The sequence below is a fragment of the Schistocerca cancellata genome, chromosome 2 (genome assembly GCF_023864275.1).
Source record: "Schistocerca cancellata isolate TAMUIC-IGC-003103 chromosome 2, iqSchCanc2.1, whole genome shotgun sequence".
Lineage (NCBI taxonomy): Eukaryota > Metazoa > Arthropoda > Insecta > Orthoptera > Acrididae > Schistocerca > Schistocerca cancellata.
The window spans coordinates 467099553-467127294 of record NC_064627.1 but is presented as its reverse complement, the minus strand read 5'-3'; the positions used below and the strand labels follow the sequence as shown (position 1 = coordinate 467127294).

Genomic DNA, 27742 nt, shown 5'->3' with positions numbered 1-27742 from the left:
ATTAATCATACTTAATAACTAGACAATAAGAATAAGAAAAGAAGTTACGAACTGCGAATCACGTAGGGGCATTTTTAGAAAGTTAACACGACTACTATTCAAGTATTATGTGCATATGTTCTAAAATTCTATGACATCTTCTGCAGTGTACGGAAACTTTCATAACTATACAACAACAAAGAGCAACAATTTACTTGAATATAGCAACGATTTATAGTTAAGATATAAAAACCTTTAAATTACATATTTGAAAAAATAACACTACGAGTTTCTTCAGATTTAATTTACTCACCTTCTTGCCTTAGGATCAAAAACTATGTTCACTTTTGTTTTTCTGTTGATTGGTTTTCTCGGATGAAATACAGTGGGTACCAAATCGTAGTCATCCATCCTTTCAGCTCGAGCTTACAAGATTTAATCGGAATATTCACTGTTCCTTGAAACGCCCGCTATCACAAATTCAACACGAACGCCTTGCACTAATAATTTTTAATACGTATCACCTAATATTAAGTGCTCCTCCCGATCTTTGCTGACCAACTGATTTTCGTCACATCCAACACTTGTCCACAATAGTGAAATTTCGTTCGACAGGCACTTCCCGTACCATTTAAACATGCGTGCAATGCAATGTAACGTGGATGTCACAACAAATTAATTTGGTATACAAGTTATCTTTATTCACTTTTATTACTCGCACGCATAATCAGAAACTGCAAGCACCTAAATTCCTCATTATACTAAACATACCATCGATGCGTTCTGCTGTGCGTAATACTAACCCTTAACATAAATACCACACGATGTTTTCATTTCCAACATGAGTTGTTTACGAAACAGGCGGGGGTGTGGTGAAGCTGTTTCAATTTTGATTGGTTACAACCACCAAAATTTTTTAAATGCCTGGTTAGTTTTCGGCCAATCAGAGAGCAAGACTGGCATAAATTCGGACTCATCAGCAATATGGCTGTCAGTATAAATTTGAGTGTTGTAGGATGCCTTTCTCTCCGAGTAAAATATTTGTTATTGTGTGTTTGTTTGTTTATTTTTATAAAAAACATTCAAGATTCAAGTGAAATGCCAGGATGAGTGTGTCACATACGATTTGAGTGTTAATAACGACAACGTAAGTATTTTAGATGAATTGTGGTGCAGCAGTAGTGTTCTGCATTAAGGTACTTGGTATGGATTTTGTTAAGTCTTTGTTGACAGTTGATGTGAACCATTCAGTATAAATAAAATGATATGTAGAGCTCGCTGTAAATAAAAGCAACGACAACATTTCAGTAGAAATGGAATATCGTAATAAATGTCAAATTAACCTATTTACGATCTTAACCCCTCCATATGGGAGTGCACATTAGTTTCTAACACATTGATGTCGCCTGGCCTAAAATCTTCAGCTTTGCAAGAGAAATTGTCCTGTGTGTTTTGTTGATCCAATTTGATTAATGACGTCTTTTAATTTGTAGGTGAATACTGTACCTGCTGTATCAAAACAAATTCCTGAAAGATGACTTCGAGGTACGTGTTAGTGGCCAAGCCACCGTCTGAGTTATATATAAAGAAACGTGTACGATTACGATGTGGAAAGTACTCTATGGTAAAGTTAAAAGTGCCTAACATACGCCGATGGTCGGAGGAGCCTGCGTTTGCCATTTTTTAAAATTAATGGCGCTTAAAGAAATGTATCAGTAGCAATGTATATTGTGGAAACAAGAGCATTGTTGCCGTCGTGTCCAACCAATAATCCTAATTTTTTTCTAAAGAAAAGAATAAACGTTGTTTCCTGTCTCTAGTCTTAACATATAAATAAGTGTAGGTGCCTCATATTGTTCCATTTATAATATATTGTGGTTTTTATTGTATTTTAATGATAGCTGTTTTCGTAAGACTTCTCTCGTAATTTTTAGGCTGGATCGGCTGTTTGTTCTGTTGGAGACTGGATCATCTCCGGTGACACGCCGTGCTGCAGCTCGGCAGCTGGGTGAAGTCCAGCGGCTTCACCCCCATGAGCTGCATCATTTGTTAGCACGTATTGCCAGTTACTTGCATAGTTCTGCATGGGAAACAAGAATTGCAGCTGCTCAGGCTGTGGAGGCTGTTATATCAAATGTCCCTCAGTGGGATCCACCAGCTCTCTCTAAAAGAACAGGTGATTCATATTTGAGATATCATTAATGAACCGTTTTTGTCGTTACAATTTATAAGTGCCATATTGTCACTGTGTACATGTTATTGTTGTACTTTAGTAACCAATGACGTTTTCCTGTATTTCCTCATTTGCGAGACTGTTGCTTAAAATCCACATTTGGCCTTAGGTTGTTGGTGTCGAAGTTTGTTACAGTCATAGTATTGTTGCCTCACTTCATAGTTTTAGTTGCTTAAGGGATGAGTTGTAGTATTTGTTATACAGAAAGGAATCCTTTTTATTAAAAGTAGAATGCCATGAAGGATGGAAGTGACAACAAATAGTGTCAGTAGTTATTCTGAGGAGACTGGATTTGGGGAAAAAGGAAACTGGCCTTCTGAATGTCAAGTGTGAGTGGTCATACAGTATTTTAAATATCAGAGAGAGGCTTCAGTGTTTTCTGTGTTAACAAAAATAACAATTATGATTTTCACAAAGCGTGGTTGTATAAGGAATAGAGGCAGAAGAAATGTAATTAGTTGTTCAGTATTGTTAGAGGCTTTGGATAGAATTTTCACACTGTGGACTTGCCTTGTTTCTATATGTGTGAGGTGATACAAAACATTTTCTCTATTGCTTGCTTTTTTATGTTAGCATATCATCATATATTGAAATGCTTGCGTTGTAATCTTCTCCATGGCCTCTGTAAGAGATACAACTTGTAATGTCAGCATGATGTGTTAGATTTATTTCTCATGTTTTTTAAAGAATTTAAATCTTGTACTTTTTCAGTAAAGAATGGAAAATTTCATGTGCCAATTGAAGTATAAAGACATGCAGCATTTTATTAAATGTTTGAACTTGGTAGCAAGTCTTTTTTGGAGAATATAATTGTAATGGGAAGCTGTGTTATTTACATTTCATTACACACACAAAATAGTTTCATTTGAATACAATGGCTGGAAACAGCCAGGAAGTGCACAAGCTGTAAGCAAAGCTGTGTCAGGAGGCAAAGGCTATGTGAGTTTGTCTTATCCACAACCGCAAGGTTTTTGGTGAGATTTGAATTCTATTACTCTGAGAAGTAAACATTGTATTGGTTGTACATTAATTGAAACAGTGTCCCAGACTAGGACTTAGGCGGCTGCTGTCACAGTAGTACCAGTATCAGTGGATTCCAATGACAGCTTACCTTTCCAAATCAGTTTGCTTGTACATCCACAATCACAATGTAGCTGATCTCATCACCCAAACATACATATTCGGATGACAGTCGGTGAAATTCAATTCAAATTCAATTGTTTGGTCATACTGGCCGACACAAAACAAAACATGAATTGTGAGAAACTGGTAAGTTTACTCAAAGGAGTAGTTTATGGTGTTTTAAGGATGAAAAATATCATCAGGATATAGTTCGGAGTCTGTAGACCAAAATCTCAGGTTTATTGGAAACCACAAGCAGGCAAAATCTTTATCGGAAATTTTAGTTGTAATTTATGAATTCAAAAAATAGTTTGTTCGAGGGAGGAGGATGGCATATCTTATGATTAGAGATAGTCTCTAGTGGATATGTTTTGGGTTGTGCTTGGTGGACATTAGTTGTCTTACAAATTGCTATTACTGCTTACTGACATTTTTGTGCCAGTAAGGTGGTGATTCTGTTACATGAAATGATTTACAAATGCAGTGTGTGTGTTTCTACATTTCTGTGCTTTAGGTGCTCAGAGCTTCTTATTCAAAACTTTAAGTTTGTCTTTTGCGTGTATGTTGGATGACAGTCATTGATGGTTAATTGACGTATGTCGGCACAACTTCAAATAAATTCACAAATTGTAGTGTTTGTAAACTTGATTTTCAAGGTTGCTAAAAATCATTTTGTGGTATGTAAAGCCAAAAACCCACAGGTGACATGTTCTTTTGGTTAATGAAAGCTAATTTCAAGTATTGTAGAGGTGTGATTTGAGCTCAATTAAAAAAAATTGATACTTGCATTAAAAATGCAGTCACTAGACGTGACACTTTGATATTTGACATCTGGCAATTACATCTTTCCAATATTTAGGCCTCTACCGTGTTATGAAAAGTACAATTTTGAAGTCTTTGTGTGATGTGTTAGAAACTATTTATGATACCTAAAGGACTAATTTGAAAGTTAATATTTTCAGTCTTGTACCTCGAATACTAATTTATTGTATACCGAATTTTGCAGCTATGCTTCATGTAAGTGCAGTCAAAGGCTCTGTAATGTAGTTGATTCCTTTATTAAGGAATCTGAAATAATACTGCCATCAAAACCATTCTTACTCCCTTTCTCAAATCCAACAATCAGGTGTTTAAAGGGTATTGAAGTTTCTGATTATCTGACTGTACTACCAGTATTGCATTAATTTTCATCGTTTTGTATATAATTAAGTGAGCTTCTGTGAACCCATAAATCTGCCTTTCATTAATTAAATAATACTTTCTTATTCACATACACATTTTATCCATGCAGCATATAATAGAAACAATATATACTTCGGCCATGTAAATTATCCATTATGTGCTCATAACCTCATTGGCAGAAACTTTATACAGCAAAGTTGCATATCCTACCACTGTAGCATAATAAACTGTACTTGGAACAATGTTGTTTACAGAGATCCATAATGAGTTATATCATTGAAACTACATACTTTTGTAATATGTATAAATATGAAAAACATAAACTACAGCATGTTAGCTTCGAAGGTGGCAGCCCCTTGTGGCACTAATTGGTGGTGGGAGAAGTAAAGTAGCATCACAAATTTATAGTGATTTAAACTTTTGTTGCATAGTGTTTTATCCTTCATCTCATATATCTATAAAACTTGATTGGTAATTCCAGTAACTGAGGACTGAGTGCACAGTACTTATCACATTCTTTTCGAGACAGATACAGCTCATTTACATGAATTTGACATATCTATGGTAACAAACGCCACATTACAGCTCTCTCCTCCATGCACAGAAGTGTTGTGGTATCCATCCAACCCTTTGAGGTCAAAATCTAACACAATTCATACAAATAATAGATTCTGACCTAACCTCCTTGACCCCACCAAAAACTGATGGAGATCAGATGCACTATGATCAAGCTGTCAGCCGATGTTATCAGGTGACCTCTGGCAGTGGTGTTTAACAACCATTGTTGGTGCCACTGCGAATGCAGCCGTAAGTCTGGAAGTTTGGAATCAGGCTGTGTAATATGCTTGGGTAGTGGATGTAGGCATGCACTGGTCACAGAAGACAGAGATCCGCGTGCTGATCAAGCTCACAGTTATAACTTGTCAAATTCAATCAAATATGGTAAATGATTATGTTGGTTATTGGAGTAAGAATATATGACTTGTTTAGTTAAGTGTTACAGTAGCACAACAAAGTATTCAGTTCTGATAATTGTTGTCTGTCTGTCCCTTTTTTCTAGTATTTTATTAACATATTGTTAAACTGTGGCCACCCTTGAATGTATGAGTGTCCGAATTGGGTTTTGGTTCCATTTACAAACTGAACTATGAATTCCTAGGTTACTGGCCAACATACTTGCGCATCAGATTAAATGATCCGGTCCTTCGATACTGCTGCAAGGAGGCTTGTGTACACTTATCTATAAAGGAACTTTGTCAGCTTCAGTTCTCTTTATTTTTGTTCCGGGAGGGATGAGTGGCAGGTATATTGGGCTAGGCAAATGTGCACAATTTTAGGGGCTTGTGGGGAGTGGGACATGCTGAAGGTGACATGGCAATGTGAAATGAAAGGTGGTGACAACACAGAGGGAGGGGAAACTGTTGGATGGAGGGTGTCGGAACAGTTGGTTACCTAGGACTGAATCCAGGATGATTACACGGGAAGAGAGGAAGTACTGTAGAGGTAACCCCATCTGTGTAGTTCAGACAAGTTGGCTGTGTGGGCAAGTATCTGGACGTCCTGGGTTGTGAAGTAGCCACTGAAATTTAGTATGTTGTACTCTGCTGCATATTATATCACCACTGTTCTTGGCAACAGTTTGGTGGTGGCCTTTTGTGATGGACAGCTGCTTGTTAGTCATACCGACATGCCTGCTTTCACAGGTGGCCCAGCTTCTGGTGGGGGTAGGCTAAGTCCTTGGCAGGAGAGGAAAAGGAAGTGATGGGTAGATGGATGATTTGTGGATTTAAAGTGGACACAGGTGTAGATGGAGCCATCAGAGATGCAGAGGAATGTGAGAAGTTGGTTGAGGAGGACCATGTGGAGTAGACAGGAGAGAAAGTGTTGAGGAATTGGAGGAATGAGGATAGGGTGTCTTGGCCCTGAGTTCAGATCATGAAGATAATGATGAACCTGAAGCAGGCAAGGTTTGGGAGTTTTGGGAGGCTAGGAAGGTTTCCTTTGGATGACCCATAAACAGGTTGGCATAGGATGGTGTCACGCAGTGGCCATGGCTGTACCACGGCTTTGTTTGTATACCTTCCAGTCAAAGGAAAAGTAGTTGTGGGCCATGATATACACTCCTGGAAATTGAAATAAGAACACCGTGAATTCATTGTCCCAGGAAGGGAAAACTTTATTGACACATTCCTGGGGTCAGATACATCACATGATCACACTGACAGAACCACAGGCACATAGACACAGGCAACAGAGCATGCACAATGTCGGCACTAGTACAGTGTATATCCACCTTTCGCAGCAATGCAGGCTGCTATTCTCCCATGGAGACGATCGTAGAGATGCTGGATGTAGTCCTGTGGAACGGCTTGCCATGCCATTTCCACCTGGCGCCTCAGTTGGACCAGCGTTCATGCTGGACGTGCAGACCGCGTGAGACGACGCTTCATCCAGTCCCAAACATGCTCAATGGGGGACAGATCCGGAGATCTTGCTGGCCAGGGTAGTTGACTTACACCTTCTAGAGCACGTTGGGTGGCACGGGATACATGCGGACGTGCATTGTCCTGTTGGAACAGCAAGTTCCCTTGCCGCTCTAGGAATGGTAGAACGATGGGTTCGATGACGGTTTGGATGTACCGTGCACTATTCAGTGTCCCCTCGACAATCACCAGTGGTGTACGGCCAGTGTAGGAGATCGCTCCCCACACCATGATGTCGGGTGTTGGCCCTGTGGGCCTCGGTCGTATGTAGTCCTGATTGTGGCGCTCACCTGCACGGCGCCAAACACGCATACGACCATCATTGGCACCAAGGCAGAAGCGACTCTCATCGCTGAAGACGACACGTCTCCATTCGTCCCTCCATTCACGCCTGTCGCGACACCACTGGAGGCGGGCTGCACGATGTTGGGGCGTGAGCGGAAGACGGCCTAACGGTGTGCGGGACCGTAGCCCAGCTTCATGGAGACGGTTGCGAATGGTCCTCGCCGATAGCCCAGGAGCAACAGTGTCCCTAATTTGCTGGGAAGTGGCGGTGCAGTCCCCTACGGCACCGCGTAGGATCCTACGGTCTTGGCGTGCATCCGTGCGTCGCTGCGGTCCGGTCCCAGGTCGACGGGCACGTGCACCTTCCGCCGACCACTGGCGACAACTGTGGAGACCTCACACCCCACGTGTTGAGCAATTCAGCGGTACGTCCACCCGGCCTCCCACATGCCCACTATACGCCCTCGCTCAAAGTCCGTCAACTGCACATACGGTTCACGTCCACGCTGTCGCGGCATGCTACCAGTGTTAAAGACTGCGCTGGAGCTCCGTATGCCACGGCAAACTGGCTGACACTGACGGCGGCGGTGCACAAATGCTGCGCAGCTAGCGCCATTCGACGGCCAACACCGCGGTTCCTGGTGTGTCCGCTGTGCCGTGCGTGTGATCATTGCTTGTACAGCCCTCTCGCAGTGTCCGGAGCAAGTATGGTGGGTCTGACACACCAGTGTCAATGTGTTCTTTTTTCTATTTCCAGGAGTGTAGTTGGTAAGGTGTATAAAGTACGGGGTGGTGTTTTTGGAGTCTGATGTACATTGGAAGCGGTAGTGTTAGATAGTGGAAAGGCTACAGGCATGAAGGATGTTGGTGTATAGGGAAGGGGCATCAAATGTTATGAGAGTAGGGATCCAAGATGTAAATAGGTGGGCATGATGGAGTGTCTGTGAAAGAATTGGTTGGCATCTTTGAAATCAGTGGCTAAATTTTGAGAAATATGTTGAAGGTGTCGGTCAGTGAGGGCCTAAATTCTGTTGGCGGAAGCACAATAACCAACTACAATGGGGCATCCAGGATTTTTTTGGTTTGTCGATGTTGGGCAGCAAGTAGAAGCTAGCTGCACAGCTACGGCATCTTGTAGAGTGAGCAGAGGTAGTTTTGGGGTACCTGTCCTGTAGAGAAGTGCTTTTGTACTACCAGGTTTATGAAGGACAGGGACTGGCAGAATTTGAAAAGGTGAAAGTCATTGTGGAAGGAGGGATGGGATCCAGAGAAAGGAGTGGGTTTTAGCCATTGAGAGGGGTACTTTTCTTTTCAGAACAGTACCCGTTTTTCTGGCTAAAACCCAGTGTCACATGCTGCCCATACCATGGAACCCCCCCTACACACACACACACACACACACCAACCTAACATAAAAATTCCTTTCACTGGATCCCACTTCTCCTTTCACAGTGACCTTCACCTTTTTAGATTCTCTCGGTCCCTCCACACAGTGCAGATAGCAAAGGACGCCCAGTAGAAATTTGGAGAAGAAATTGAAATTCAGGGAGCATAAATAAAAAATTTTAATGTTTGCTCATGACACTTAATTCTGTCAGAAGTGGGAAATATCTTAGAAGATCAGCTGAAGGGAATGGATTGTGTCTTGGAAAGAAGTTATCAGATGGGTATCAGTAAAAGGAAAACACGGTTTGTGGGGTGTAGTCAGATTAACTCAGGCTTGCTGAGGGAAGTGGAGGGAGAAATGATACACTGAAAGCAGTAGACAATTCAGCTGTTGAAATTAAGTAAGTACTGTGGTGGGTGTAAGGAAGACAGGCCTATTGAAATCCATAGTGACAACCTCAAGAATACCTTTCCTGAAAAATTAAATATATTAACTTTGAATATAAATTTATGGCTTAAGAGGTCTTTCTGGAAGTATTTGTTTTGAGTGCAGCCTATATGGAAGTGAAATACGGATGATAAACAAGACGATGCACTTTAATAAATTTCACATGTCTTGAACACACTTTTTATTATTTCTAAAATCACTTTATTTGTTTTGACATTCCATCATTTTCAAATGCTTTAAAATACAACACAAAACTGGTATCTAAGATTTGAAAATTGTTACATTTCACCATTGATTAGAGACGTAGTATAATGAGTAGAATATGGTTTTGTAGTTTATATGTGTTATATCAATCATATAAAATTGTTCTAAAAACAAAGATGATGAGACTTACCAAACAAATGTGCTGGCAGGTCGATTGACACACAAACATACACACAAAATTCAAGCTTTCGCAACAAACGGTTGCTTCATCCGGAAAGAGGGAAGAAGAGGGGAAGACGAAAGGATGTGGGTTTTAAGGGAGAGGGTAAGGAGTCATTCCAATCCCGGGAGCGGAAAGACTTACCTTAGGGGGAAAAAAAAGGACAGGTATACACTCGCGCACACACGCGCACACACACACACACACACACACACACACACACACACACACACACACACACATCCATCCATGTGCGGAGTCCACATATCGCGATCGAGAAGGCTCTTCACCCTCAATGAGTGACTGTGTGGTGTGCAGTGTCCAGTCACGGAATAATTGGTGCGATATTCCTTGATGGCATTGTGACTACAGAACAGTATGTGAAGGTTTTGGAAGATGATTTCATCCCTATTATCCAAAATGATCCTGATTTCGACAAGATGTGGTTCATGAAAGATGGGGCTCAACTCGTTCGAAGTAGGGGAGTTTTTTGATGTCCTGGGGGAGCACTTTGGGGACTGCATTCGGGCTCTAGCATACCCAGAGGCTACTGACATGGGCCCCTGTTGGCCACCATATTTTTCGGATCGAAGCACGTGCAACTTCTTTTTGTGGGACTATATTAAAGACAATGTGTACAGCAACAGCCCCAAAACCTTTGCTGAGTTGAAAACAGCCATTCAGGTCGTCATCAATAGCATCGATGTTGCAATACTTCAGCGGGTCATGCAGAATTTCACTATTCGTCTGTGCCGCATAGTCGCCAATGGTGGAAGGTGTATCGAACATGTCATCACCTAAATCCAAATATCTGTAGTGCCGTTTACATGTTGATTTGTGTGCATGCCGTAGTTTTTAACTAATTTAAGTTCTTTTTTGTATAGTTCAAGAATTGTCACCCTTGGTAAGCTAGGAAACCATACTCAACTCATTATATTGTGTCTTTAATTAGTGATGAAATGTAAAATATTTTCAAATCTCATAATACCAGTTTTGTGTTGTATTTTATAGTGTCTGAAAATGTCAGAATGTTGAAACACATAAGGCAATTTTGAAAATAATAAAAAGTATGGTCAAGACATCTGAAAGTTATTAAAGTTCATGCAAAAAGCTGCTTCGTCTCATAGTATTTTCATGCAGATTGCAAACAATAAGATAGCAGAAACGTTTGAAATGTGGTATTACAGAAGAAAGCTGAGCCGGCCGGTGTGGCCATGCGGTTCTAGGTGCTTCAGTCTGGAACCGCGTGACCGCTACAGTCGCAGGTTCGAATCCTGCCTTGGGCATGGATGTGTGTGATGTCCTTAGGTTAGTTAGGTTTAAGTAGTTCTAAGTTCTAGGGGACCAATGTCCACAGATGTTAAGTCCCATAGTGCTCAGAGCCATTTAGAAGAAAGCTGAATGATGAGAGCGTAGATTGAGTAACTAATGAAAAGGTACTGAATCGAAGAGGGGAGAAAAGTTTTGTGGCACAATGTGACTAAGATAAGTAATAAGTTAACAGGATGCATCTTGAGGTATGAAGGAATAGCTCACTTCATAATGGAGGAAAATGAGGAGTAATAAAATTGTAGTGGAGACAAACTCAAGAATACAGTTAACAGGTTCCAATGGATGTATGTTGAAGTAGATATGAGAACATTTGGATTGGATAGACTATTGTGGAGAGCTGCAATAACACAATCTTAGGGCTGATAAATACAAGAATAACAGCAGCAGTTTTCGATTGTTTTGGTTTTCATACTCTACAATTTTGTTTGTAGTTTTGAAACTTTTTGTAAAAGTCTGCAATAAGTGACTAACATTTGTGGTCCCCAGCAGTTTGTTTGGTGGTGGTAACATGCAAAACTGTAGATATAGCTCTTTAATATAATTTTTTTGTTATTCAGTTGACAGAGATGGTGCTGCTGTGCTGGCAAGGACTGGTCGAATGACTTTTGAAAAATTTGATATGTGCAAAGTTTTGACAAATGGAGGTCATTTAATGGCTTCAGAAGGAAAGGAATTTGATCAAGATGAGGATTTATCAGGTAAGTGTTGATTTTGTACGGAAACCCTTTTTTGTAATTTGTAGTTGTATGGCTTGTGCTCCAAAACATTTTATCATGTATGAAAAACTGAAGTAACAGATAGCTTTGAGCGATGATGGGGAGGGGGCAAAAGATAAATAAACCTATTTGGAAACAAAAACTAAGTTTATGAAATGTGTTGTGGGTTAGCTGCCAATGGAAGATAAGAACCTATCAGTCATTTTTTGTTTGATATAATAAATTTCTTTACTTTGCACGCATTTGCTATATTGTGTGATCCTTCAGAAGGCATCCCCATATCAGTGTTCTTTGCATCCAACGCTACTTTTCACTGGCAGCCAATGAAATTTAGACTCTGTGTGATTGCCTTGCTGAAGCACTGGATGTTGATAACTGCTGTCCTCCAGACTAAGATGTGGCCTTACTGCTGTGGTGATGCTTTTTCATTCATTATTGTTTCATTTACACTTCACAATATGGAAGGTTTATGCTCCTTCTCTGCCACCATACATTTGCAAACCTCATCCCCTCCAGGCTTCCTGAATTTGTTCCTATTGTTCCTTCTCTCTCTCTCTCTCTCTCTCTCTCTCTCTCTCTCTCTGCACCTCTCTGTCTTCTGACGGTAGGATATGTGAACTATAGTATTGTAGGACAGGCAAACCCAACCGGCCATCAGGCGTATATCCTAAGGAGTGGTGGGAGGAAACTCTACTAATGCAATGCAGATACTGTGATTTGTAATATGATATGGTGCAAATGTCAGAGGGGCTGCAGTCTGTGTGTACACTTGACTAGGTTTGGTGAAATGATGTTATATACAGTTAAGTAAGTGGCAGTCACTATCGTCCTGTTGGGACAAGCAAATAGAAACTGTAGGGGATGACAGTTCGGATCAAGCCAAGTATTTATATAACCAGGGCCATATTGAGGTTGTGGCAAAGGCCACTGGCAAGGATGCAGGCACAGGTAAGTTGCAAAAACAGACCCAACTCCATGCTGAGAGAGAATGAGGGGAATGAAACTGTAAACATGCACTGTAGTCAATGTCATTTCAGCCCAGTAGCATCCTAAAGAAATCACAATTACCAAAGAGATGTCACATGGATTGTGTGTCAACTTTGTGCTTTGTTCATAAAGCTGCCACCTACACAGCTAGCTCATGTCTGTCCATGGAGTTTTTGCTGCTGCTCCGCTATGGTATGGTAGAGTTTTAAAGGTTGGCCAGCAAGTACTGAAGCAAATGTGCTGTTTAACTGAAGGCTTATGACTTTTGGCCCTCTCTGCCAACCAAGGACTGGAGTGAAAATGTTTAAGCTAGATGAGATAATAGGTAAAATGGTAAACAGGTCTCACATATAACACACCATATCATCTCACTTTAATTTCTCGTCAGGACTGCATTAAATGAGAGCTGTGTATGTGCTCTGCCATACACGCAGCAGCTTTTGGTGCCTAATGTAGCACAAATATCAATACAACTGAGCTAGCCAACAGAATAACAGCTTTCAAATTATATGGAAATATCCAGGAGGTTTCTTATTCAGAAATCAGATTTGAATTTTTTTAATGAACATATCGTGGTGAGCCTTGTTGAAGGAGGAGGAACATCTACTAGTAGCTTTTGTAATTTAACTTCTGCAGGATCGTGACATACGATACTGCTGCTTCTGTTGGTCTGAGTCTCAGGACTGTCATGCAGATGTGGAATTGATGGGTTCATGAGAGCCATATTCAGTGGCATTCAGAATCTCAAAAGCACTCCCACCTCCCTTCTCCATGCGCACACAGGCACGTGCTGCCCTCTTCCTCCCCCCTTGCGCGCGCGCACACACACACTCACTCTCACTCTCTCTTACTTGTGATTACATAACAAGCAATGACAAGCACGGGGTGTTGAGCTGTTGCAGTACTACTGCGCTACAGTCTTACTATCTGATTATATCGTTTCTCAGATTTTGTCTGTAGAACAGACTCCTAGTTGACAACCTGGCTTGCTTGTAGAACATCAGTTATCATTTTTCCTCACTTGATTTATTTCTTATTTTCAAAATATTATTTTACGTTAGTAATTTTGGTTTACTCATGTCTGGTCCTGACATCTTGTTTGATTTCCACTTTTCTAAATTTTTTTACAGGAGTGCAGGTCATGTGTCATAGTAGCCAGCTCATATGGGGTTTGTTGGGTATCTGCACAATAGTAACACCCTGACTACACAGGGATCACGTTGTAGATGCCCCAACTGTTACCTCCCTGTGCATGCTGAGGAATAGGTGCCTGTCCTTTGGGAGCACTGGGACTCTGGGCAGTGGCCATCAAGCCAGATAACCATTGCTCTTGGTGGGTGGTGCCCATGGGGAAAACCCTTGCATGGAGCAGACGGCTTCCTGGCAGAGGTCTTGCATAGTAAGAAGACTCGAGTTACCAGCCGGTTGCAATGAGGCCCAGCAGTCCCTTCAGACAGCTGTGACTGATTCAACACTAGTTATTATGACCTCAAGAACTGCCCCCCTTTCCCATGTCATGTGAGGACAGTAAAATCAAGTGGGCTGCAGAAACTTACTCTCCTCAGCTCCGTAATTGCCCAGGGACTGGTGGATTGTTCTTTCTAATCATTAAGCCTATGTTCTTTGTAGGTAATATCAAAAATGCATGTGCAGAAATCTCTTTCCTAATTAAACTAAGAAGAAGTTCTGTCTTAATGAAAGTAGCAACTCCTACCCAGCTTCAAGTGTTAGTTTTGTTGTAAGAAACTTGACTACATAAGTCACCAGACTGCTCAATGCTTTATGCATGTAAGCTCCTGTTGTAAGAACAATCCCATGCTTACTCCCAGAGTAGAGAGTAAGCATGGGACCTGCAGATCTCTCTACTAGTTTGACTTCCAAGCTTCAGATGTTTCAGGGTAGCAACAGTTTGACCAAGAAAGGAGTATTCAGTTTTTGAATTGTGGAAATTTGGAATAATCCAGAGAACTGATGTGTATCTGGTTAATTAATGGAGTTTGTATTCATAATGTAGAAACACCTCAGTAATAAAAGGTTATCAACAGTCTTGGTGTAAGTTTAGGAGACATAGCAATTTAGTTATTCTCTCTTAATGTGGGTAGTACTGGATATGCTTTGCATAGGAGAGGCTCGATGCTTTGACAACCTTGTACAGGTTGCCTCTTTAGTAAAGAGATGTGATAAGTCTTAAAATTTACAATATTGGTAAAACAATAGGAAAATAATGTTCAAAGAATCTTATCCCTGGTATGTTGTTGTATTATGCCTTGTTTGCCAATTTCACAGTGTTTGATCATTAGTGAGCTTCCATTAAATTTCAGTTACTGAATATGAAAATAAAATAAAGAAGAAGTGATCACAAAATGCACAGTATGGTTACTTTCTACTCAGACTAGGTCACCTCTTTGTCAGTTAAGAGATGTGAAAATGGAATATCATTCACTAAGTGGGGAAAGTTGTGTTTACACATTTGATAATCATTGGCATGCAGTCAATTAATATCCTAAGGAATATACTCTTCTGATATACAGAGTGTTTATAAATTATTTATACAAAAGTTACCTCTAATTGTGAAAAGGATAAATAAATTGCAGTAGTCTTTGAAACAACATTGAATGCAATATGACTTCAAGTTTTATTCCCACCTAACACATTTAGTTTATGACATTCCCACTAGCTGGCATGTACCAAAGAGTTATTCCAACAGTCATCATGGAGTCGTATAATGGTGCAGACCATGCACAGTGTTATTCATGGTTTCATGAATCCATACCTGTGGTAAAATCATACGTGTATATGCTTGAATGTTATCTAATACCTCAATCACAACTTGATATGGACACACAATTTACTTTCCAGTATGATGGTACGCCATGAAGTTTTCACTTATCTCTGTAGGAATGTGCTGATGACTTGGATTGGACATGGTGGAACAATATTCAGATCACTATGATCACCTGATTTAACTCCAGTTGACTTCTGTTACATTAAACATAGAGTGTTGTTCCTTTACTTCTGGGAAACCTTGTTGAGCTGCAACAACGAATATTGCACACAGTTGCAACCGTACATTAATACTTCCTTTATAGAATTTGACAGGAAACTGATTACAGATGGGATGTTTGTTATGTTATAAAAGTTAGCCACAGTGAACATTTGTAAATAAAAGTTGAAGATATACTGCATTCACCGCTGTATCAATTATTTCTGTAATTTATTTACCTTTTTCACAGTTAAAGGTTATTTTTGTATAACTAATTTATAAACACCCTGTATTGTTAGAAATTTGTACTTTCACGTGCTTATTTTTCACACTGCCATATTGATAATCTTTAGTTCTTTGTTTTTTATTGTAGTATCAAGCATATCTGAAGGATGTTTAAATACCTACTGAACCACATCTCCCCCCCCCCCCCCCCTCTTTTTCTCTATTTCAATTTCACAATTCAACCCCCCCCCCCCCCCAAATCAAATAAATATATATATAAATAAAGAAATCACAAACTTGCTAGTAAAATATATATATATATATATATATATATATATATATATATATATAAGAGGGAAACATTCCATGTTGAACCATTACACCAACAACCTGAAAACAGGTTTTGCATCCCGTAAGTACCCTCCCGACCTGGTACAGAAGCAAATAACCAGAGCCACTTCCTCATCTCCTCAAACCCGGAACCTTCCACAGAAGAACCCCAAAAGTGCCCCACTTGTGACAGGATACTTTCTGGGACTGGATCAGATTCTGAATGTGGCTCTCCAGCAGGGATACGACTTCCTCAAATCCTGCCCTGAAATGAGATCCATCCTTCATGAAATCCTCCCCACTCCACCAAGAGTGTCTTTCCGCCGTCCACCTAACCTTCGTAACCTCTTAGTTCATCCCTATGAAATCCCCAAACCACCTTCCCTACCCTCTGGCTCCTACCCTTGTAACCGCCCCCGGTGTAAAACCTGTCCCATGCACCCTCCCACCACCACCTACTCCAGTCCTGTAACCCGGAAGGTGTACACAATCAAAGGCAGAGCCACGTGTGAAAGCACCCACGTGATCTACCAACTGACCTGCCTACACTGTGATGCATTCTATGTGGGAATGACCAGCAACAAACTGTCCACTCGCATGAACGGACACAGGCAGACAGTGTTTGTTGGTAATGAGGATCACCCTGTGGCTAAACATGCCTTGGTGCACGACCGGCACATCTTGGCGCAGTGTTACACCGTCCGGGTTATCTGGATACTTCCTACTAACACCAACCTATCCGAACTCCGGAGATGGGAACTTGCTCTTCAATATATCCTCTCTTCCCGTTATCCACCAGGCCTCAATCTCCGCTAATTTCAAATTTCCTCCACTCATACCTCACCTGTCATTCATCAACATCTTTGCCTCTGCACTTCTGCCTCGACTGACATCTCTGCCCAAACTCTTTGTCTTTAAATATGTCTGCTTGTGTCTGTATATGTGTGGATGGATATGTGTGTGTGTGCGAGTGTATACCCGTCCTTTTTTCCCCTTAAGGTAAGTCTTTCCGCTCCCGGGACTGGAATGACTCCTTACCCTCTCCCTTAAAACCCACATCCTTTCGTCTTTCCCTCTCCTTCCCTCTTTCCTGATGAGGCAACAGTTTGTTGCGAAAGCTTGAATTTTGTGTGTATGTTTGTGTTCGTTTGTGTGTCTGTCGACCTGCCAGCACTTTCATTTGGTAAGTCACATCGTCTTTGTTTTTAGGTATATATATATATATATATATATATATATATATATATATATATATATATATATATATATATATTTGTAAGTTCTGGGAACACCTATATAAATATTTCAGAATAACTTTGATGTCATAAAGTGTTTGTGAATGTAGTTCTTTGTTTCTTCCATAAAATGCAGGAACATGTCCACTATAAATTTAGTGAAATCAATTCAACTCTTCTTAAAGGCTGCTTGGAGAGTATGAATTCTTTCATATAACTTGAAGGCAGTGTTTGGAACAATGCATACGAAATTGGCTATTGAAGGTCCCATTATCCATATTTGGGAAGGGAAATTGGGTAATCTTTATATATATAGTTATAATAGAAGGAAACATTCCACGAAGGAAAAATATACCTAAAAACAAAGATGATGTGACTTACCAAATGAAAGTGCTGGATAATAGAAGGAAACATTCCACGAAGGAAAAATATACCTAAAAACAAAGATGATGTGACTTACCAAATGAAAGTGCTGGTAATAGAAGGAAACATTCCACGAAGGAAAAATATACCTAAAAACAAAGATGATGTGACTTACCAAATGAAAGTGCCGGAACAGACATATTATGTCTGCTTGTGTCTGTATATGTGTGGATGGATATGTGTGTGTGTGTGCGCGAGTGTATACCCGTCCTTTTTTCCCCCTAAGGTAAGTCTTTCCGCTCCCGGGACTGGAATGACTCCTTACCCTCTCCCTTAAAACCCACATCCTTTCGTCTTTCCCTCTCCTTCCCTCTTTCCTGATGAGGCAACAGTTTGTTGCGAAAGCTTGAATTTTGTGTGTATGTTTGTGTTCGTATGTGTGTCTGTCGACCTGCCAGCACTTTCATTTGGTAAGTCACATCATCTTTATATATATATATATATAACAAAGATGATGTGACTTACCAAGTGAAAGTGCTGGCAGGTCGACAGACACACAAACATACATATATATATATATATATAAGTTCTGGGAACACCTATATAAATATTTCAGAATAACTGTGATGTCATAAAGTGTTTGTGAATGTAGTTCTTTGTTTCTTCCATAAAATGCAGGAACATGTCCACTATAAATTTAGTGAAATCAATTCAACTCTTCTTAAAGGCTGCTTGGAGAGTATGAAGTTATAATAGAAGGAAACATTCCACGATTACCCAATTTCCCTTCCCAAATAAGGATAATGGTACCTTCAACAGCCAATTTCATATGCATTGTTCCAAACACTGCCTTCAAGTTATATGAAAGAATTCATACTCTCCAAGCAGCCTTTAAGAAGAGTTGAATTGATTTCACTAAATTTATAGTGGACATGTTCCTGCATTTTATGGAAGAAACAAAGAACTACATTCACAAACACTTTATGACATCAAAGTTATTCTGAAATATTTATATAGGTGTTCCCAGAACTTACAACAATGTTAGGTGAGCTTTCAACAAGAATAAGTTCATGTATAGAATTTTTTAACAGAGGTACTGAAATAGAAATGACATTTTCAGTTTCCAGCAATATAACAGTTCTTGCATATATTTTTGGCTCAATCAGGCACATGCATTCTTAATCCAGTAATACGCCTAAACTGTGCATTGAGTCATGTAGAAATCTGTTTCTTTGACCCCTTCAATGATGAGAAATCAGTTAATAATGTGACATAGACCGTATTTTGAAACTGTGAATACACAGATGATGCCACATGCAAGTTAACAGCTATTTTGGAACACCCTTCACTTGCCTCTTTGAACTTACATGTAACTATTTTAGGTGGCCCAGTCCACTCATTTCTAAAAGTGTATATTTTGGTTAAATCCTTCATGTCTTTCAAATTGCAGTTATACATAAGATTTTTGTAATATATGAAGAGTCTCAAACATTTTGGGTCAAGTTGCAATAGGTGATAATGGGTCCACCGTCAGTTGTATTGAGACAGGAAACCAGTGGTTGGAAATCCATATTTGTTGTGTTATGGGCATACTCAGCATACATTGCATAAAGACAAGGTAGCTCATAGTAAGTGTTCAAAGTGATGACCATCAGATTCAATGCATGTATTGCAATGGCACATTCAGTTGTGCCACACTTGCGCGAAGATCCCCTGTGTCTGTTGTAGACAGGAACAAGCAGTGGGTGATGAACAATGTACATCCCTGACCACCAGACACATTGTACACAGCTTATCTCATAGCATGTGTCACATGACAAGCAAGTGCATTGCGCTGGTGCATTAACCTGTGTCTCGTGCACACCACTATCCCTGGTGGCTGTTGTCCATTGCATCAGACAGCTTGTGATGCGTCCATTGCAAGATGTGTTCCTGTGTACAGTGCGTGACACTTGATCAAAGATAGAATGTTATGATGAGGGTTGGCAGACTTGCATTTAATGTATGGTGTGGCAGGATGTAGAGCCCATAAAGCAGCACAAATGTACAGAGAACACTTTCCCAGTAGGCATCATCCTAATGGAAAGTAGTTCATCGCCATGGATACCGACTTACTAGAGAAGGAGCCATTCACATTATAGAGAGCTGCCCAAGGTTCCCACCAAGGACATGTTGGAACAACAGATTTCGAGGAGAGCTGTTGGATTGTGTAGCCAACCATCCAGTAATACCTTCTTAGGGTACAATATGGAGAGTACTGCTGGAGTAGGTATTACACCCCTGTCGTAAAGAATGTGTGTAAGCAGTGGGAGCAACGAAGTTCGAGCCTTGCCTTCATTTCTGTCAGAAGATTATCCACTATAGTGCTGAACTTCGTACAGTTTATGTTGTTCGTGGATGAGGCCTCATTCATCTGTGACTGTTTTCAACAGTTACCACAGTCACACATCAGTGGTCACCAGCAGTGATTCTGTCAACATAGGGGTGGGCATCGTCCAAGAAGAGTTAATAGGACCTTATCTGCTGTCTCCTCATTTGACTGGTCCATGTTACCTGGTGTTCCTGTGAAATGTGCTGCCATAGTTCTTGGAAACTATGTCTCTTGTTGTCTGCACAGTGAACTGGTTTCAACACAACTGTGCACCAGCCCACTTTGATGTTAATGTTCGTGAGCTCCTGAACAATACGTACCATCATCATTGGATTGGAAGGGGAGGTCATGTCCCATGGCCTGTGCGATCACCAGATCTCACAGATCCTCCTACTGGGTCAAGACATTGGTGTATGAAACCTCCATAGAAACAAATGAAGACAGGCTTGCTAGGCTCCTAGCTGCCTGACTCCCTTTACAACAGACACAAGGGATCTTAGAGGTAATGCAGCATAAGTCATGCACCCTTGTTATGCATACATTGAGACTGATGGTTGTCACTTTGAGCAATTACTATGAGCTACATTGTTATTCAGTGCACACTGTGTATGTCCTTAACAAGATAAATATGCATTGCAAATAATAGATTTCAGCTATCAGTCGTCCTTTTTAAATTTTATTGGCAGATCTCGATTTCAGCTAGAAACTAGCCATTCTCAATGCAATATCATTCTTGATCAATGCATGTAATGCCTGTTGGTCGGGCTTCATCCACAGTTCATTGAATACTATTCAACATGCATTTATCAAAAATGATATTGCATTCTTAAAACTTGCTCTGCGATATCAGTGTACTGGCACTGTCATCTGTGCCAGGATTTGTAATATATTTTGATGTAATACTGTTACTGACTTCTTAATTTCTATTTATTTCTTTTCATTACTTAGCATCAGCTATGCGGGAGAGAATGGCAAAGCAACGACAGTTGCTTAATGCGCGTCTTGGTTTAGATGTATCAAGTCGTCTTGGCATAGATATGGAAGACCTAATATCTGCTGAAGATTTTAGCACCTCGGTTACTGATGGATCTGTTTCCTTTCTTGGTTCATATGGTGTAAGTATTATATGAGGGACAACTCTAGATAGATTGTTGCTTAACATTGTTGACAGTGTGTGATATCTGTCTAGTGCAAGTGAAGTAATTATACTAAATCTTAAGTAATACATAACTGTTCCTTGCGCTGTCATTTGCATATGAATGGGAAATTTTACTTTCTTTCTTGTAAAGCATGCTTAAAATAATCAAATGTTGATTTATATTTGAAATTAAACTACTAGAACACCTTTAAAGAGTGAAGTATCTAGTGACATTATTAATAATTATTTTGGCTCTAATAGAAAATTTGAGATGATCTCTGTACACCATAGTTTTGCACAAAATATGAGTAAACAACACTAAGCACTACCAATAGATTTATTTCATACTGTGGCAGTATATTTTTGAACAATAATTTTTGTTATGTCTAATATATACTGTAGGAATATCAACAATGTAGGAAAAAGACAGATCACTATTTACTGTAAAGAGGACGTGTCAGGTTGCAGACAGGCGCAATTAAAAGACACATGAAGTTTTCGGCCACAGCATTCATCAGTAAAACACACACACACACACACACACACACACACACACACACACACACACACACACACACACACACACGAGCAAGCACATCTCATACACTCACGACCGCCAGCTCCAACATCTTGGGCTGGAGTGCGACTATCACATGGGGTGCAAGCAGCAGTATGGAGGGGGTGGGGAAGGGGAAGGGATAGCAGTGTGCAGGTGAGGAGAGAGACGAGTGCTGTCAGGTGGAGTGTGCAGGGACTAGATTGCCAACAGTCACAGCATCAGGTGGTTGTGGGGCAGGGAGGTGGGGAAGAAAGGAAAGGAGAGGAGTTAGGAAAGACGGGCAGATGCTTTGGCAGAGGGTGGCAAATAAACCTGGTGAGAGATGAGAATGGGCAGGTGATGTGACAGAGGGGGTGGAAACTGTTGGGTGGAGGATGTGAGGACAGTGTGTTACTGTAGGTTAAGGGCAGGATCACTACGGGAGTGGAGAATGTGTTGTAATGATAACTCCCATGTTTGTAGTTCAGAAAAGCTGGTGGTGGAGGGAAGAATCCGAGTGGCTCAGGCAGTGAAGCAGCCACTGAAATCAAGTGTGTTATGTTCAGCTGCATGTTGTGGTACAGGGTGGTCTACTTTGCTCTTGGCCACAGTTTGGTGATGGCCGTTCATCCTAATAGACAGCTGGGTGGTAGTCATACCAATATAAAAAGCTGTGCAGTGAATGCAGAAGAGCTGGTAAATGACATGGCTGCTTTCACAGGTGACACGGCTGTTGATGGGGTCAGATAAACCTGTGACAGGACTGGAATAGGAAGTGCTGGGCTTGTGGATTGGGCAGGTTTTGCATTTGGGTCTTCCACAGGGATATGGTCCTTGTGGCAAGGAATTGGGCTGGGAGTGGCATAGGGATGGACTAGGATGTTTCGGAGGTTGGATGGGTGACAGAACACCACTTTAGGAGGGGTGGGACGGATCTCTGGTAGGATTTCCCTCACTTGAGGGCATGGTGATAGGTTGTCAGGGTTCTAGTGAAGGAGGTCGTTCAGTTGGTCCAGTCTGGGGAGGTGATGAAGGGGGCACTCCTTTGTGGCAAGTTCTTGTAGTGCCTTTCTGTGAAGGCCTTGGTGAGACCCTCAGCATACTGAGCAAAGGAATTTTTTTTCACTGCAGATACACCGTCCCCAGATGGCGAGGCTGTGTGGGAGGGATTTTTTGGTTTGAAAGGGGTGACAGATGTCAAAACGCAGGCACTCGTGGTGGGTTTAATTTGGACAGAGATGCGAATTGATCCATCAGAGAGGAGGCGGCCAACGTCTAGAAAGGTGGCATGCTGGTTTGAGATGGACCATGTGAAGTGGATGGGAGAGAAGATGTTGAGGTTTTGAAGAAAGGAAGATAGGGTGTCTTGGCCTCGAGTCCAGATCATGAAGATATCGTCAGGTGAACCCGAACAAGACTAGGGGTTTGGTGTTTTGGGAGGCTAGGAAGGTCTCCTCTAGATGGCCCATAAGGTTGGCATACGAGGATGCCCTGAGGGTGCCCATGGCTGTGCCACAGATTTGTTTATATACCTTCCCTTCAAATGAAAAGTAGTTGTGGGTTAGAATATAGCTAGTTACTCTAGGAATATACTAAAACACCCTATGTATCACACACACACACACACACACACACACACACACACACACACAGGCATTCAAACAATAATTCTTCCTGCGCTGTATACGTGAATGGAATGGGAAGAAATCCTAGTAACTGGTACAGTGGGACATACCCTTTGCCACGAGCTTTATAGTGATTTGCAGAGTATGGATATAGATGTAGATGTTCTTATCAATTTGTCTATGTGATAAACACCTTCCCTCTTATTTGTTACTAATTTGGCCTGAAGACTGACCTATTGGTTTTTGAGAATGTAGATTATATCAGGTATTTATTCTGTTGTGTGCAATTCAGGAGCTACATTTTCAGTGATGTCATTGACAAGTATTATGTATTTTATGGTCATGCTAACTTGCTGCCTTTTTATCATTAAGTGACATTCCTGTGTCACTATAAATTTATTTTATTTAGATTTGTGATGTTTATTCATTCATGCGTAAGTTATTTCTTGCTTTTATGACATACTCTTAGCAAATTCATTGTGTGACATCTAAGTATTTTAGGATGTGGTTTGTTCGTGACTTAGCCTGCATCTACTGTTTACATTTCTGGATTTTATTACTTTTGTAATATTTAATTAAAATAGAGATTATTAAATCTTGATATAGGTTTATCATTGTTAACTGTAGCAAGTGCAGTCACAGTTCCTCGTACGCTGTATAACTGTTATATATACTTCATTTTGCTGGTAATTTTTGAGGAAGTGGGGAGTGAAAGGTTTAGTTGACAACAGTTATGGTGGATTACAGACTACAATTGGGTGCTGAAGTTAATACTCACTTCATACCAGTTTCGCTGCATGCAGTTTCAGCAATGTCCCATATGCCACAATACGAAGTTAATCATTTCAAACTGTAACACTATGACACTCAGAATGTGGCATGAATAATGAGTACAAATCCATTACTTTTGAATGCGAAAGTCATTCTGTCCCACAACCACAATTGACTCTCATGCACAATTGTGAATCTGCTTAACAGTGTGAGAACACATTGTGAATAATTAGTCTGAATATACATAGTCAGGGGAAAAAAATTGCAGTGCCAAAAAATAAAAAATATAGAGTGAGCAATAAAACTTGGGAATACATTCGTCTAGGTAACATATTTAAGTGATTAACATTGCAAGATCACACATTAATATAAGTGTGAGAGAAGCCATTGTAAATGTGAAATGCCAGTACATCGTTAATAACCAGTGTAACCACCAGAATGTTACATGCAGCTTACGTGCATTGTGTTGTACAAGTGCCGGATGTAAGTTTGTAGGCTGGAGTTCCATGCCTGTTGCTCTTGGTTGGTCAACACAGGGACAGTTAACACATTGACTGCCATGATGAAATTTGGACCATGCGTTGCTATGCCTCATTGAAGTCACGAATATTACTTGTGAAGCCAAATTGATTTTTTGCATCAGATGTCTTCTTTTGAACATATATAATTAAGTTACTGGATAAAATGTCAACTTGTGACTGATCTGGACCGATAACAGGTGTGAGCTATATATGGCTCACATGGCCAAACGACGTCGTTTTAAAACAAACATGATTTAAAACCACAATAGGTATAAAAAAATCATTTTTCAAGAAATGATTCAAACCCTTAGTTTATTAGATTATATTAGTTACATATAATATTATTTACAATTTTTTAAATGGGCCTGACAATAATGTTCATGAATAAAGATCTTAGAATATTCTACTTCTTCAATACAGCATTGTGAATGTCCCTAAAACATTAAAGCTTTCGCAACCCACGGTTGCTTCATCAGGAAGGAGGGAAGGAGAGGGAAAGACGAAAGGATGTGGGTTTTAAGGGAGAGGGTAAGGAGTCATTCCAGTCCCGGGAGGGGAAAGACTTACCTTAGGGGGAGAAAAGGACAGGTATACACTCGCACATATACAGACACAAGCAGACATATGTAAAGGCAAAGAGTTTGGGCAGAGATGTCAGTCGAGGCAGAAGTACAGGGGCAAAGATGTTGTTGAATGACAGGTGAGGTATGAGTGGCGGCAACTTGAAATTAGCGGAGGTTGAGGCCTGGTGGGTAACGGGAAGAGAGGATATATTGAAGGGCAAGGCCCCATCTCCAGAGTTTTGATAGGTTGGTGTTAGTGGGAAGTATCCAGATAACCTGGACGGTGTAACACTGTGCCAAGATGTGCTGGCCATGCACCAAGGCATGTTTAGCCACATGGTGATCCTCATTACCAACAAACACTGTCTGCCTGTGTCCGTTCATGCGAGTGGACAGTTTGTTGGTCATTCCCACATAGAAAGCTTCACAGTGTAGGCAGGTCAGTTGGTAAATCACGTGGGTGCTTTCACACGTGGCTCTGCCTTTGATCGTGTACACCTTCCGGGTTACAGGACTGGAGTAGGTGGTGGTGGTGGGAGGGTGCATGGGACAGGTTTTACACCGGGGGCGGTTACAGGGGTAGGAGCCAGAGGGTAGGGGAGGTGGTTTGGGGATTTCATAGGGATGAACCAAGAAGTTACGAAGGTTAGGTGGACGGCAGAAAGACACTCTTGGTGGAGTGGGGAGGATTTCATGAAGGATTGATCTCATTTCAGGGCAGGACAGTGTGCGATTTGTGCTTTTACCAGTGGGGGTGATGTCTTGGGGGCTAGTATAATTACATATGTTACTAGCTTGGACCGTGGAGTTACCCATGGTTAAACAGTTATTTATAAATAGATGTTAATGCCGAAACTCACTATTCACGCGTATGCACTGTCAGAAAAGCCATCCCTTGTTATATCTTTAAAAGTACATTATAGGTAAAGCTTATTTACAAAATCATCTACATACAGGTATACGACGGGAATTCAAAAAGTAAAGGCGCATTTGTGAAAAGCTGTACTTATTCTGATGATAGAAAACTGAAACATGCGTTATTTTTCTACGTAACCTCCCTGGACTTCAATGCAGTTTTCACGACGTTTTATGAGGTTTTTTTTTTGTTTTTTTTTTTTTTTATTTCATCAGAAAATACGTTTTTCGGTTGCATCTGTAACCAATTTTGCACCACAGCAATGACGTCTTCTTCACTTTCAAATCTTCTTCCCTGTAGTGCTTCTGTTAAGGGTCCAAACATGTGAGAATCACTTGGAGCCAGGTCTGTACTGTATGGTGGATGTTCCAGCACCTCGAATCTCAACTCCTTTATTGTGTCGGCTGTCCGTTTGGCAGAATGTGGGCGAGCGTTATCTTGCTGCAGGATGACACCTCTTCACAGTTTTCCACGACATTTGGATCTGATTGCAGGTTTTAGTTTCATACGCAACACATCACATCCACCATACAATACAGACCTGGCTCTAAAGCCTCGTTTACGCTGGGGCGCCATCTTGCAACATTGTGGCCTGCTATGGAAATGTGGCGTGCGTAGTCTTGAAGCATGCTACGACAGGCAACATCTTGCGGCGTATGTTGCATGTGGCAGGTTAATTTATAGCAAAGCAACAGAATTCGTGCCACACGTGTGTCGGTCGTACAGTATAAAGGATGATAAAGTATCGCGGCGGCGGCCTACTTGGTACTTGCACATGCAGCTAACAACGGAAATGAAAATCAAAGGAAAACGATGGTGGAAGAGGAGAGTATTTAAAGAAGATCCACGAAATAGTATCGTAGGAACTAGAAGCAGACGATGGTGCGTTATTTAGTAATGTGTGCTTTCGTCCCAGGTGCGTTATTCCGCACCATACCGTTGCCAAAAGGTGGAAAATGTTCACACAGGTACCGGGCCGGTCACCACCCTGTGTCAGGGCCAGGTGTGGGACTTTCAGCCCCCAGCTCACCCAACTCTGCGGTACGACTGCTGCGGTATGACTGCCACACTACTTCCCTCGCAAGTAAACAGATGCCGCACCTTAGACGAAAGCAACAATGACAACATGAGAATGATGATTTAGTTCTAAATGTTTTGAAATGCTTAACTACTACATAATACTTTTTCAAAATTAATTAGCAGACATATTAATAGTATTAATAGTAAGACTGTATTAAAAACTTTCAGTGTTCTGCTCCACAAATTTAAATTATATGTAAAGTTTTACCCACTGCGTGGGAAATAAACATCCCAGGTTGGGATGCATAAACTAAAACCGGAGGAGGGGATGGTCTGATGCAGAGGGGCGGAAATCCCCCCCCCCCTCCCTCCCTGCAAATCGCACACTGGGGCAGGATTTGAGGAAGTCGTATCCCTGCTGGAGAGCCACATTCAGAGTCTGATCCAGTCCCGGAAAGCATCCTGTCACAAGTGGGGCACTTTTGGGGTTCTTCTGTGGGAGGTTCTGGGTTTGAGGAGATGAGGAAGTGGCTCTGGTTATTTGCTTCTGTACCAGGTCGGGAGGG

General features: G+C 41.0%; 2 protein-coding genes across 2 annotated transcripts in view; one reads left to right on the top strand and one right to left on the bottom strand.

Moving 5' to 3' along the window:
* The window catches only part of LOC126161984 (nucleolar protein 12), a 46289-nt gene extending 45468 nt beyond the window's left edge, over positions 1–821 (bottom strand). Inside the window, exon 1 of the mRNA XM_049918183.1 lies at positions 293–821. Coding sequence (XP_049774140.1) covers positions 293–390 — 98 coding nt within the window. The 5' untranslated portion in view covers positions 391–821. The remainder of the gene's footprint in view (positions 1–292) is intronic.
* Positions 822–992: 171 nt separating this feature from the next.
* Positions 993–27742, top strand: part of LOC126161983 (TATA-binding protein-associated factor 172) — a 300940-nt gene continuing 274190 nt past the window's right edge. The window contains exons 1-5 of the mRNA XM_049918182.1: positions 993–1126; positions 1473–1524; positions 1914–2155; positions 11432–11572; positions 21033–21199. Of these exons, the coding sequence (XP_049774139.1) occupies positions 1514–1524; positions 1914–2155; positions 11432–11572; positions 21033–21199 (561 nt within the window). The 5' untranslated portion in view covers positions 993–1126; positions 1473–1513. The remainder of the gene's footprint in view (positions 1127–1472; positions 1525–1913; positions 2156–11431; positions 11573–21032; positions 21200–27742) is intronic.